At 34.9% G+C, this 13,909-nt stretch overlaps 1 protein-coding gene across 2 annotated transcripts in view; it reads right to left on the reverse strand.

Annotated features, from left to right (window-relative positions):
* HEATR5A (HEAT repeat containing 5A) overlaps positions 1–13,909 on the reverse strand; it is a 53,939-nt gene that overhangs the window by 32,322 nt on the left and 7,708 nt on the right. For both annotated transcript variants that reach the window (XM_009578626.1, XM_009578619.1), the window contains exons 6-13: positions 12,414–12,574; positions 9,680–9,935; positions 8,250–8,405; positions 7,155–7,405; positions 3,838–3,949; positions 2,793–2,945; positions 1,336–1,435; positions 468–577 (exon numbers count right to left, since the gene is read on the reverse strand). In XM_009578626.1, coding sequence (XP_009576921.1) covers positions 468–577; positions 1,336–1,435; positions 2,793–2,945; positions 3,838–3,949; positions 7,155–7,405; positions 8,250–8,405; positions 9,680–9,935; positions 12,414–12,574 — 1,299 coding nt within the window. The remainder of the gene's footprint in view (positions 1–467; positions 578–1,335; positions 1,436–2,792; positions 2,946–3,837; positions 3,950–7,154; positions 7,406–8,249; positions 8,406–9,679; positions 9,936–12,413; positions 12,575–13,909) is intronic.

The following is a 13,909-nucleotide window of genomic DNA, read 5'->3' on the forward strand; positions in this document are numbered from 1 at the left end:
AATTTTTTATCCACAATCTGCACAGGATCAGATTAATATATCTGTAATATGTAAATCTACTTGAAGCAATTAAATTAAATTATTTTAATGGACTATATTCAATTGGTTTATGCTAAAATTACACCTTTTGGATTTAGGATTCAATGAAAAGTAAAACAGGCATCAAAGTAAGTCAATTCTTCAAGTAGTTTAATATTGCAAGGTTGTGTACCTTCAAGTTTCAACTAAAAATAGGACAAAAGTCTGTATTTGTAATAGGAGAGAAGGAAAAAAGATGATCATGAACACTAGCTTTTCAAAACCATAGTGACTTCACTACAATTTCATCAAATCTAAACAGAGGGAATAAAATTTATTTATCAGAAGACGTGGAACTACTCCTTGCTAGCTAAATATATGTTGAACAAAAACTTAGAAATGAGCCCATGGTATTTTTAACAGATATCTCTTTGTAAGGAAATACGTACCTTCATAGGTCTTTGGAGGCAATACTGCTAGTAATTCATAAAGTTTATGTCTATAAACCGTTGATGATGTTTTTAAAGAATTTCCATAAGATTTATGTATTGAAGAAAGCCTTAAAATATAAAAAGCACATCAGAGATGTTAAAACCTTTAAGCATTATGCAACACTCCAGTTTTATTTGTACCACTCTACTGAACACTTTTAAATCTATACATATTGTAAGTACAGTTTTGATTAGCGTTACCAATAGTAGAAGCAAAACAATTTATTTCACATGTTCTGACAGAGCCTCTCTGTTCTCCATTCCCAGTAACTACTTTTATTTAATACTAGAGAAATAAATAAGGCTTTCTATTGCCTTTGATTGTACCTATATTTATTACAATTAACTTATTTGTGGATATATCTCTGTAAATTTGAATTTAGAGCCAAATACATTAAATTGCTACATATTCTGAAGGCAAAAATTCTAGAATTATAAAACCCTTTTCCAGCTTAGCTCTGAATCTAAATATAAAAAATGCCCATCTCTAAAACTTTTTGTCCAAGCACATTCTTGAACTTTTTTTTTTTATAAAAAATGATCATGCTTAAACACAAATGTGTATGTTTGATTAAAAAAGTAGAATAAAAGCACTAACTTAACAAAAGCATGCAATAATTTCTTCCCTAGCTTTTTTACATGATACTGGAATCTGCAAGACACATTACGCCAGCTAAAGTCTTCAGCTATACAGCTGAACTCTATACTCTAATTTTTTGTACTTTGAAAAGAAAGTTCTTTAGAAAGTGCACCAAATCAAATACAAGATTACTCTGTAGCTTTTCAAAACCAGAATCTCATTTAACAGTTTGATACACACACTTACTGTGTCAATAAATCAACAGCACTTGGGAGCGGAGGAAGAAGTCTCTGAACAACTTGATCCGTAAGAAGACCAGCACAGTGGGAAACAAAGCTTTTGATAGCTAGAAAAGGAATTGGATTTTAACTTATTTAGTGTGAGATATCTAGAAGAAAAAAAATCACATTAGTGAAGTAATCACATTATTACCTCACTAATAATTTAAAAGTAGAAGAAAGCATGCAAAAAATAAAATTTAAAGTATTTTTGACCAATAATTTAAGAAAATGACAAAATTCTCGAATGAAAAAAGTCGTATTTACAGATGCACTGTTTTGGTGTCTCAGCTTGGACGTTCATACCCTGATTTTTAATTGCATACATAAATGCAAGCATTTTTTGCTTTCTGTTACGAGTTGAGTTATGGGATATAACTCAACTTGATGATAATTGATGATAATTCCGTGATAATAAAAAAAAAAAGAAAAAATGGGAAAAGGATGATGATCAGATGACCTACTGCTTACTTTGCTAGTTTTCTATTTAAATTCAGCTTAATTACTGAACTTTAAGAAACAACTTACAGGTACAGAAGTATTTTTCATTATTTACAGAAAATTAAACTTGAGTTAGTAGTTCAGAAAGCATCCAGAGAATATACAGTATTAAAGACCTATTTCCAAAAGGAAAAGAAAATATTTAAAGGGTAATTGTTTAGGTTACTCCTAAAATGAAATTATTATTGAATTCCACACTTTCCGATAGATTTTAATAATGAGAGAGAAGGGTGATCACTATACTAGGGTTCACATTTCTGCAACGCAAAGGACCCTTTAGTACTCTAGAATACATGACTGAAACACATTAAGTATTTAAAGATCACTGGAGTAATCTCTTGGAAACCCAAATTCACAATATTTCATGATGAAAAACTGCAACCTACCAGACAGCAGCCAAATACATAGTACTCTCTATCGGCTGAGAATTGCAACTTCCTTACTGTAATTTTTACCTGAGTCTTCCCACTCCCACAAATGTGTTTGACTGACTCACCAATTCTAGTTTGTTTACAGTAAGTCAGCTATTAGGAAACAGAACTGCTATTTACCAAATATAATAGACTGTATAAACAACAGAACATACCCTGGTTTGGGTCCTCATCCATTACAGTGATATGTATGTTAAACAAGAGAAGAGAAGCAACCTTCCTGATATCATATACTGCTTGGAAATCAACTGATTAGAAGAACAAGAGGAAAAACACTCTTGGATTTCTTGTTTGTTTGGTTTTTACAAAAATGAAACACATGTCTATAGATATAGATATATAGGTAAATATATATATACAAGCATGTATGTTGGGGAGTGAATACATCCAACAGTGAAAAAAAGTCATATTGAAGTACCGTTGTTCTTTCAGAAAAAAAACCCAACAGCCAAACTATAAATATGCAGAGAAAGACACAGTAAATCCCGCTTACCACCGAGAGCACCAGCACGACCTTCCAGTGTTACTTGCCAGGTAAATGAATCTCCCCGTGTCTTCTCTGTTTCTAGGTCTTTAGGAGATGATGGAAAGATGCACTTCCACAGTAACAGCATTCGTGGCAGATGGTGTTGGACAACTGCAGGACCTGTAAACATTGGGAGTTGTCATGCCAATGTAAGGATTGATAAAATTAAATTTTCTCTTTGGTTCTTTTATCTACGTTCACAAAATCATTACAGCTGTGAACAAAATTTTATGCTACTTTCCCAGCTGTCCCATATATCATTTCTCAAATGTTTACATCTTGGTACTCCATTTTCATACATAACTACATATCCACTGACACATTTACAAGTATGTCACAAAGCCAACTATAATCTCTGTTTTACTAAGTACAGACCCTGTGGATCATCAGCATAAAAGAGATGTAATAAGCAACAGCAATGTTCAGAAAAGCAAACATTTGTTATAAGTTAATGTACAGGGTGTGTTTCCCCTAATCTAAGAAAAAACTGGGAGCTGTTGGGCAGAAGTAATAGCTGAAAACATGAAAGGTGCCTTAAAAATATGAACAAAACAGGTAAAATACATTCTTCATGAGTAATTTAATGATGACAATCAATAATCTGACCACTAATAAATGTCAGAAAGTTCTGTAGATTTCAAATGCCTGACAAGAGGGAGATACAAATGATTAGCTCATTTTGTTCTGGGATAGATCTTAAAAAATATCAGTGTAATTCTTCATGACCACAAAGACATTTGGTTAGATTGACTTTGAAATTTATCTTCTACATTTAACTAATAGTGGTCCTACCCAGTCACTGTTTTTCATACATTGCCCCAATGAACTAATAGCAAATTTGGAAGAAATAACATTATTATTTTAGAATGCTTTTCTAAAGATTCCAATTTACATTGGTTTTTAAGAATTATTTTGCAGTGCTAAATTAAATGAAACATCAAAAGAACTAAAGTCAGAGAAAGGACACAGAACAGATTAATTTAGTTTAAGAAAAATTGTAGAAAGCTACTACCTAATGTCATGAGGGCCGCTACCAATAGCCATCCAGCCTGTGTTCGCTGCAGTGAAATGCGACTGTTCTGAGAAGCAGAACACAACAAATCCTCTGCTACTGTCATGATTACCTTAAAAGTTAAAGAGAAAAACAGAGCATCAGCATCACAGTAACTACCAAATAATTTTTCAATACTATTTGCTGTGATACTTAATCCTATTCCAGTGTCCCCAAATAGAATGCCATCTTATTCTCACACTATAGCAAGAAACTCAAGCTCATGAAGTTGCAGTGACCAACTTCATTACTAGTCTGGGTCGGCTTCAACAGTTCCTGTGAGGTAATAGGTAAGTTACTTTGCCGTTTGTCCCCTTCTCTTATCAGCAGTAAAATGAGAGCTGATAATTCTCACAGGAATATGTATGGCAAGGATAAAAGTGTTCTGATATTCTGTTTATGCCACTATGTAGATAAAGGATGGCATGAGACCTACGAATTAGAGCTCAGAAGAAGTGGTGAAAGGGATAACAATCTTTTTATCCCTGTTTTAGAATAAGGTCTATCATTCTCTCTGACAGTTTTTAATCAACAAAAGGTATGACTAAACAAACAAGTTAGAATGGTATGGTACGGTTAGAATTAATCCTACCTTAGCTTCTCCACAATAATTGCATGTGCGTATTACTATGTGCTAAATGCAAGGTGACAATCTGCGCTTGTTACCAAAGCCTGAGCTACCTAGAATTTACATGGAGGAACGCACAGTGTGTCCATGGACAATTTCCACAGTATGGCTACAACTTCAAAAAGTATTCTGCAAATGGTTTGCTTCAATTGTGTTTCATATATACCAAAAAAAGTATTTCTTACATCTTGATTTATGGTTGCCAAAACAAACTGCTTGTAAATTAGTATTACAAGTAAGAAGTGTCATTATCAATAATATAATTAAAAGCCTCAGTATAGCCAATTTCCTTCTATAACTTTTTGCACACTATAATTTATTTGGACAGTATAGACAGCATCCTTCTGTAATTTGTTTGAAAAATTATAAAACTTCATGGAAGTTTGCACATGAACGTTTGCTTCATGAAAGTTTGAAATTTGTGCACTTCCAAAACTTAATGAAATATTAATAGTCTGAAAATATTAGTTTCCCAATTCCATAATGCTATCAGATGGTTGCAAATGAAGACATTTATTTTGACAGATTCTTGATAGATTTAAAATATTTGATTCTAAAATTAAAACTGCATTCTTGTTAAATTATACTATCAAAAATTACTAACAGCTTGGTATATTTAAATTACCTGATAAACAAGCATCCTAGAAAGGATTTCATTTAATGATTTCTGACAATTTTTCTCTCTATGTACTAGGAGAAATGTCTTATTTTTGAAGGATTTTTTTGAACTGAAATATAAGCACTAGTACGGAATGCTAAATATATACAAACCCACTAATTATTTTGTTCTCCTGCATAGGCTCCACCTGGAACTCTAACCACTCTCTCAAAGGAAATGCATTAATATGAGACAGCTTCTGTCCAGGTCACTGCTATCTACGTTTGATATTTCCTTTTCAAAACTGCTCTATTTAACACTGGTCTCTTTCAGCTCCCCAGAAGAGGAGCTAGTCTGGAATCTGGCAGTGTTCCTAGGAGAGAATGGAAAAGGGCTTTTGTCAACTCCTCTGTTCTCCCCCTTGCCAGCTTAGTACAGAACACAGTGTTTCTCCCACACTTTTCTGTGCCTTCCCATACCTCCTCCTGGCCCTATTTCATCCTATTCTATTCTTCTAAAAGAAATCTTTATTAAGAATTATGTTTCTCTGTTAAATACAAACTGTAGCTCAGCTTAGGTGTATAGTATTTGAATGGCACTTCTCATCTATATAACTGGGCAAACAATACTCATTTTGTTCTCTCCCCATGGTCTTCCAGTGATCACGAGGGAAAGTTTTTAAAAGCCAAGAAAAACAAGCTTTTTTTTTTTTACATTTATAAATTGTTTCATGGGCAGTTGGGACTTTGAATGTTGAGAACTGTAGCTAGCAATGTCTGTCAGGGAGTGGCTTGGAACTGTTCGTACTCAACAATGCTGAAAGGGTGGGCTGGAATCACTGCAAGAGACATTTTTCCTAATGTACTAAAGCATTCCTTTCATCTTACAGTGGTGTAATAACAAGAAAAAACCCACAATCCTTGTGTCAAAGTGTGCCACTTCTTCTCCAATGTCCACTGGCTCCAAAACAGATATTTTCAGAACTGAGAATCTAAGTTTCTACGTTATGCAGAGAACTAGCATGATATTTGTGTTGCACAATAGTTTTCCAACTGTGAGTAACTCCATGGATAAAGTTCACATTGAGATGGAAATAGCTTCTTCTCCTGGTCTGTATTTCTACATCTGCATATCCCTAAAACTTCAAAGCACAGTATATCCTATCTGCGCTAGTGAAGAGATAGGTACAAGCATCTTAGACTATGTTAATGCAAGAAATTGGTTTCTGCTAAATTCTGTAAAACAAAATGAAAGTGTATATCTGTTGGACTTGATTAAAGATTTTGTTGGACTTGACCAAAGATTTTCAAGATAATACATAATTGCTGTTATTTGTGTAAGCACTGACTAAACTGTACACTGGAGAGTCATTGATGGGCCTGGGAAATATTAATTTGGCTTAATCTGTGTTGAATGAGTTTCCTTCCAGGAAACTTATTTCTAACATCACAACATGCAATAGATCAGCATGTATACTTCTAATTATTTTTTTATAAAAGAAAGATCTTTTCCTTTGGCAAAGTCTGATACATTTCAGCTGTATGTGCTCCAGACTAGCCTTTTCTCACCATTAACACTGCTGAAATGTCAGCTTTCTAATATAAGCCAATGTCAAACTGGGCCAGAAATGCAGAAGGTTTGATCTTGCTATAAGGAATTTAGTTTGAAATTCTGAAAAACGTAACTCTACTCAAGAAATGTTTTCTCCAGGTAAACCTTTTCTTAGACTGTTCAATTTAAGACCTTACAGCTCCACAGAATTGACCTCTATCCCAAAACAACAAACAAACTTCTCCCCTAACAAACTTCTAGAAAAAGGTAGCAGTATGAGTGGTTAATAAAGTCGTTAGTGACATTTCCTGAGAAATTCACAATCCTGACATGTGAGAAAAACACTTGCTTATTTGAGTTATGGTATGCTTCAAAATCCCCTTCTCGAGGAAAGAAAATATCAGTATGCTGGGTTATGTGATCAATGTCATAAAGAATACATGCAAATACTACTGCAAAAACATCAAAGAACTGCCTACAAGTAAAGTATTCAGACCATACCTTCCCTTTTCCATGTGGAATTCCTAAAGGACTGTGCTTTACTGCACCCAGTAAAGCAGCAACAGCAAAACTGTAGCCAGTTACTGCTTCTGGGGAGGATTTCAATGCACTAAGACGTTCAATGCAACGATCCAACAGGAGGGACACATAGGAGGGCAATGCTACTGCAATACAGCGTAAACACCAAGCTGCTGTTAGTCTAACTGAAATGCTGGGATGAAGAATGACAGAAATTACTGCTTCCAGAACTCCTGAAAAATAAAATGCATACACACACTTAAGAAATAGGTAAGCAGATTGTAAAACAAGCAAAAATGTATACAGAGGACTGGTGAACATACAATTATCCAGTTTCTGTACTTCTCTTTAAAAAGTACTATTGATTTTTATTGTGAAATATTTTTTATCAAATTTAAATACTTCAATACTTTTCAAAAAAAGTTACCCTGAGTGAAAAGTAACAATATGGAGAAAACCTAACATATTATGCAGTTATTCACCCACATGCATAGAAAATATCTGTAAGTATTCTCAAGGAAGCAGAAATCCATGCAGTGGAAACAGATGTCCACTTGAACCCATCCAGAAAAAAAAAATTCTCACTGTAGCTAAATGAAGGCAATAAAGGTAGATGAAGATACCCAGCTCAATCAAACTGATTTATTAGAAACATCACGAAGTATTGGACTTTAATTACAACGCTTAATTGTAATTGGAGTTGAATTTCATGCTGATTTTTTTTTTTTTTTAAATTAACATACTAGTACAGGCCAGAGAAGATACAGAACTCTTTGGGCAACGCCTGAAGATTTCCTCCAGCATGTAAGGTAGCCAACTTCCCCTCTTCCTTTTTTTTTTTTTTTTTTTTTCCCCCCCCCAGTTTTGTGGAAGAAAACAGAAAAGGATAGAAAAACTAAGGAGGTCCAGGTGAGGAGACTGCACACCAGAAGAAAGGTTGCTATAGTCAATGCCAGACAAAGGATTCCAACAGATTTGAAAGAATTGACAGTCTAGACATAAGAAATCAAAGAAGATCACAGTCAACAAAGGAATATATTTTCTACTCTGGTTCACAAAACAATTCAGGGCTTGTACCTGTACTGGAGTCTTGTAGTAATGGTGCTGCTGTAGTTCCTAAGCCATGGATGAGACTCCCGAGTTCCTGAAGTGCACACACAAGCACGTGCTGACTTGCTGTTACATCTGTTGTACTAAGTCTTATTTCCAAGTTACTGTCACTCATTGCAGCATCTGATAACACAATATAGGAAGATCCCCATGAAATCATTACCAAAATGAAACAAACAGATCAGAAAAAGGATTTTGCTACTATAAGTTGTTTAAATTACCAAATGAGCTTTTATCCTTACCATTTTTATTATTGACCAAACTTCACTGAGACAAGTACATTTCTATTATTCAAATGGATAATGTAGTAATGCCTGAGAGGGCAGGAGAGTAGATAAAATGAAAACTACCAAATTGCTTATCTTTAAGTGATGGGGGACAATGGCTAGTAAGAAGCATGCTATTCTCAGCCTCACCAAAAGTGACTTGAAGAAGTCATCTTTGATATAACTTGCCAGATTTTACTACATAGTAGGAAAAAAGAAAGGGAAGAGTGAAATAGTGTGAGAGCAAGTGAGAGAGATGGTGGGAGCAGGGAATAAAGAGGGAGGGAAAAATCTGGAGTTTTTTGAAAATTCCTTTTTTGAGACACAAATTATTATGTCAGTTTAGACTGATATTTAACTAGTATACAATATGCAGCTGTACACCAGGGGATGACTGGTTATGCCCAGCATCCTCTTTCTTTTCCCGTTCAAGAACGATGGTGGAAGCTATGTAAGATGGTGGGAGCAGGGAATAAAGAGGGAGGGAAAAATCTGGAGTTTTTTGAAAATTCCTTTTTTGAGACACAAATTATTATGTCAGTTTAGACTGATATTTAACTAGTATACAATATGCAGCTGTACACCAGGGGATGACTGGTTATGCCCAGCATCCTCTTTCTTTTCCCGTTCAAGAACGATGGTGGAAGCTATGTACAAGACTTAATCATGCAAGAGATCTGTTTTCTCCAGGAGAAATGCTAATTTTATCAATTAGGAACAAATGCTTCTTTTTTGAACCATCAATAGTGTCAGCTGCTCTGAACAGGAAGGCAGAATCTGACTAGACACATATTAACTGCCAATTTAACTTATTTTACAATTATTTTATTACTGCATGTATTTATTATTTTATTATATTTCTAATTGGTTAAAATTAAATTCGCCAGGGAAGAAGTGTTAAAAAAGATGTTTACACTTGTGTGGGTACACACATGCAGAGACACAGACACACGGAAACAAATAACCAGCCCAAGTTAAAAACAAAGCAATCCATCAAAAGCCCTCTACATTATTATGGTAATAAATCAGCACTATATATTCTATTTCTGCAGTCTCTGGATTAGGAAGTTGGACAATTGCTTAAAAAACGAAAAACAGAGGCTCAAATGGATAATCTTGTTAGACCCATACCCACAACTTTCTTCAGTTTCCAGATGGCCTGACAAATCTCCTTGGCAGCTGCAATTTGAGCTTTCTCCCCAAGAAGGCCTCCTACTGTAGCTCGAAGGATAAATGAAACACAGCGGCGACAGCCGATAGCATCCATCTGACTCTGAATAGCCTTAGGGTGAGACTGAGACACGAGATCTAGAATATGGGAAAGGAAGGCAGAGAAGTTCCTTTCAAGCCATTGTGCTCCTAATGTAGAGACAAATACCACATATGCCTGGAAGAGATTTGAAAAGAAGCCATATTTTAGAGCAAAATCACCTGGAAAACCACTGCCAGCTATCCCACATACATAATTTTTTTTATCTCTGCACATTGCCACAACTAGAACGTCACTAAACTGAGATCATTTATACATTTATGCATCCATAAATCACATACATTCTCACTTCAGGTAGCTTCAGGGTTTTTTGGATCTATTTAAATAATTTAAAGTACTACCAAAACTGTACAAGCAATATTGCAGCCTGCTTTGACTTTAAGTTAATTCAAGCTGCTTGCCCATGTTATTTCATTCCAGGGTGTGAGAAATGGCAGTTTACCCTGCACAGGCACTTGTTATGTAAAACATTGTGTTTGGTCTCACTGAACAACAGCTTCTAGCTACTTAACATTCTGCACATGGAACCCAAATTTAATGTATGAATGCGTTTCAAGAACTACTACGTTACAAAACTATAACACATAACCTGAGAGAATTTTGTTATTATAGGCTTTGAATTAAGGTATATTTGCAGCCCCCAAGCACTGTTCTTCATCTCAGTGAATTTTAATTGTTTGCCTTGCAATGGAGGTACCATAAAAAGACTATGTTTGTCACAACAAAGAGAAAGAATGCAGAGTCACTTTACAAATCTAATCACCACAAGACCATTTATTTTGCCACATAATACGCTCCCTTACAAATGTCTTCCATGTGCCTGTGTTAGATTTTTTTAATGAACAGATGTGCTACCATCAAGAAAAGGGAATACAAAAAATGAGAATATGCAAATGAACACACAAAATTCCTCATAAAGAAGTTCACAAATATGACCCATATCAACGAACTTCCATATTTGCCTCATACATACTTTGTCTCGTGTCTAATATTAACAACTAAATTATTCATGAAAAAGAAAGTGAAGTACTGTAGACAGAGAAACTGTACTATTAGATCCTGTCAGCATCTAATAGCTCTTGAAAAACACTACTTAGGCTTCATAACAGTACATTACCCCTGCTTTACAAATTTGAAAACTGAAGAATTTAACAAGATAAATAGACTTGTGAAGAGTCATACTGCCATGGCTACCTCTTGAACTACATCTTGAACCTGGCTGTGTCTTGAACAAATATAAATTCTTCTTCCATATGTAAGAAGTCATCTTCAATGTTTTTCTTATTTTTTAATTTATAATAAGCTGCAATTCACATAATAATTAATACATTTTATAACTGCAAGCATTTTCTACTTACAGGCACTGATATATGCACAATTTCTCAAGTTTTTCTTACAGAAACACTGCACTGTTTTAACTGTTCTGGTACAGAACATCTAGCACAGGTACTATTGTTTTAACATAGAAATGCAAGAAGAGGAGACAGCCTCCAAAAAGCAGTACAAATAGTCAAAACACTGTACTGAACTATCTATTCCTGGAAAACTAATAAAACCACCACGTATATAGAACACCCTAGGAATCTGGCACACATTTTCTAGGCAAATAGCTGTCAAGGTGTTATTGTTCCCCAGCTTTTCAGTCTCTCTGCCACAAGTTAATGCTTCCACCCAGCATGATCTGAGCATAGAAGACAACTTGTGAGCACCTTCTAGCTGTTTCAGTGCAAAGTCTGGCAGCTTCTATTAGTAACTCAAGCTAATTTACAGATTTTTTGCACTGCAGAAGTTGAAATGCACTGAAAAATTCCCTTACTGGCAAAGGGGATGTATAAAACAGCTGTGGGGACTGTAACATATTAAAATAATCACAGCTGTTTGATATGTAAATGTTCACCACGAGCTTTAGTCTTGATTCACAGGTTTAACATTTGAATATGTAGGTCTGAGCATGTAAATGCTGTTTAAGATAATATTTACAGGAAGAAGCTAATCTGATATTATCTGAAAAATTTATACTGTTTTTACCAGCATGCACTATATGGTCTGACTTTAGTCCTGCTCAGTTAACAAGATTCTATCCTCTAAGTGAGCATCCTGGAACACAGCAAAACAGATGTCTGTTTTTTGCAACTAAATTCTATTTTCCTTATTTTTCACGCACTTACTCAAAGCAGAACCATTCTTTGAGAATGGTGCTCGGAATGTCCCTATATAGAAGGAAACTATTCCAAGTTCAAAGAATTCTTTTAACTTCCCCCTTTCATTTTTAGACATAAGGTATTAAGTTTTAAATTAAAAAATTGAGGAAAGTACTTATTTATACCACTTACTTGAAATTTGTATCATGTGAAGCTTTCACAAGTAATACATATTTAATTTTGAAAATGTCAAACTATCAGGTAAACAATAAGCAACACCATAAATCTTTTTTCTTTTCTTTCTAGCATACTCAAGATGTAAATCCTTATTTTAGATTACATACATTTCATCACAGATACAAAAAAGGATGAAATAAGAGACACATGGAGAGCAAAACAGTTATTATAGGAATGTTTAGCAATCTCAGAAAGTCATAAATAATGTAATCCAAACCTGGGTGACTCCAACTCTAACATCTCTACTGACTGAACTGGTCCCTTTCAACATATCACCACTGGCTCGTAGAAATCCACAACTTCCGCGCAGAAATCCAGATCCCAATAGCTCCATCACTTCTTCCAAAGAGATTCTGCGGAAGTTATGCCTGGTGGATGCTAAGAATAGATGTAAATCTTTAGAGGAATAGCTCTGTAAAACTGGTTACATTTTAGAAGAAAAGTTTCAACTCTAATCATTTTAGAAAAAACAATTTGCACAAATTCAGTAGCACAACCAAAACCAAACACTGTTTGGGCATAATTTCACAACAGAAACGAAGACATTTTAGGACTCAGTGCTCCAGCAAACCACAATATTTCTCAAGTTTTTCTGCTTCAGCTATCTTTAAATAGTTTAGGCTGTCACCTATTACGTATGCATACATTTATCCTCCCTCAGTATTTACCATCTAATCTAAGCTCCCTTTGCAAAAAGGTCTGTATGGCCTACTCCTACCACCCAAAGCTTCATGAAAGCCCTGACTCTAACTCATTCCAGCTTACCGCCAAAGACAACCCTCTATTCCAAACTCCAGACAGCGTGGATTACCATTCTGCTATGCTTAGCCAGATAAGGGCACAGCAACAGGGTCTCTTAGAAACAAAAGCATCTCGCCTTAGTATTAAATTAGCTCTCCAGAATAATGAGAGTAATAGAATATGTTTACAATCTTCTAGCAAAATTATTTATCCCTAGTTCCTATGCTGTTGTTTTATTTCTTGATAGAAAGTTCATTTAAAATACATGCTGGGACACGTGTATGCAAACATAGCACGATGACTGCATAGTGTGCAAACTACGTGACCTAAAATTTTCGCTGTATTTTTCATTCTCTTTGAAGTATTGTATCGGGAAAAGAAGTGAGAGGATTTAAGATAATCATGTCCAAAAAAATTTTAAAAAACCCCAACACCAGCAAGTTATCAGATACAAAGCAGAAACTTCAGGACTACACAATTCTTCATGCATTGCTCCCTCCGCTTCTCCCCCAGCCCCTTCTAGCCCCCACCTAGCTTCTGTCTCACTTAGCTCTAACTTGTTTTTAACATAATGCTTCCCCAGTAAAAGTAACCAGCCAAACAGCTGATGAGCTTCTTGTATTTCTAAAGTGCTAAGGTAAGATTATATAACTACATTGCTTACAAAGATTAAAGAAAACTACTGAGTTTATAAAGAGGTCAAACTATTTTTTTTTTTTAACTTTTAATGGGAAAAGATAAGTGCTGATGGTTTTCTCTAAGATAAATTGTCTCCGAAGAGATTCTTAGAAAAATACTTTATAAATCAAGACTTCAGAGTCTCCAATGTAAATATACAGCCTCAAGAATTTGAGGCAGTAAGTTGGGCTTAAAGGCATGTAATTTTGTCATTTGCTGCTTATTGCACTGAATGCATCTTCTCTGATGCTATCAAAAAGCAGAACAAACAGTCTTAATCACACTTACTCGGCA

Source organism: Fulmarus glacialis, unplaced genomic scaffold, assembly GCF_000690835.1.
Source record: "Fulmarus glacialis isolate BGI_N327 unplaced genomic scaffold, ASM69083v1 scaffold14930, whole genome shotgun sequence".
In the NCBI taxonomy this organism is placed as follows: domain Eukaryota; kingdom Metazoa; phylum Chordata; class Aves; order Procellariiformes; family Procellariidae; genus Fulmarus; species Fulmarus glacialis.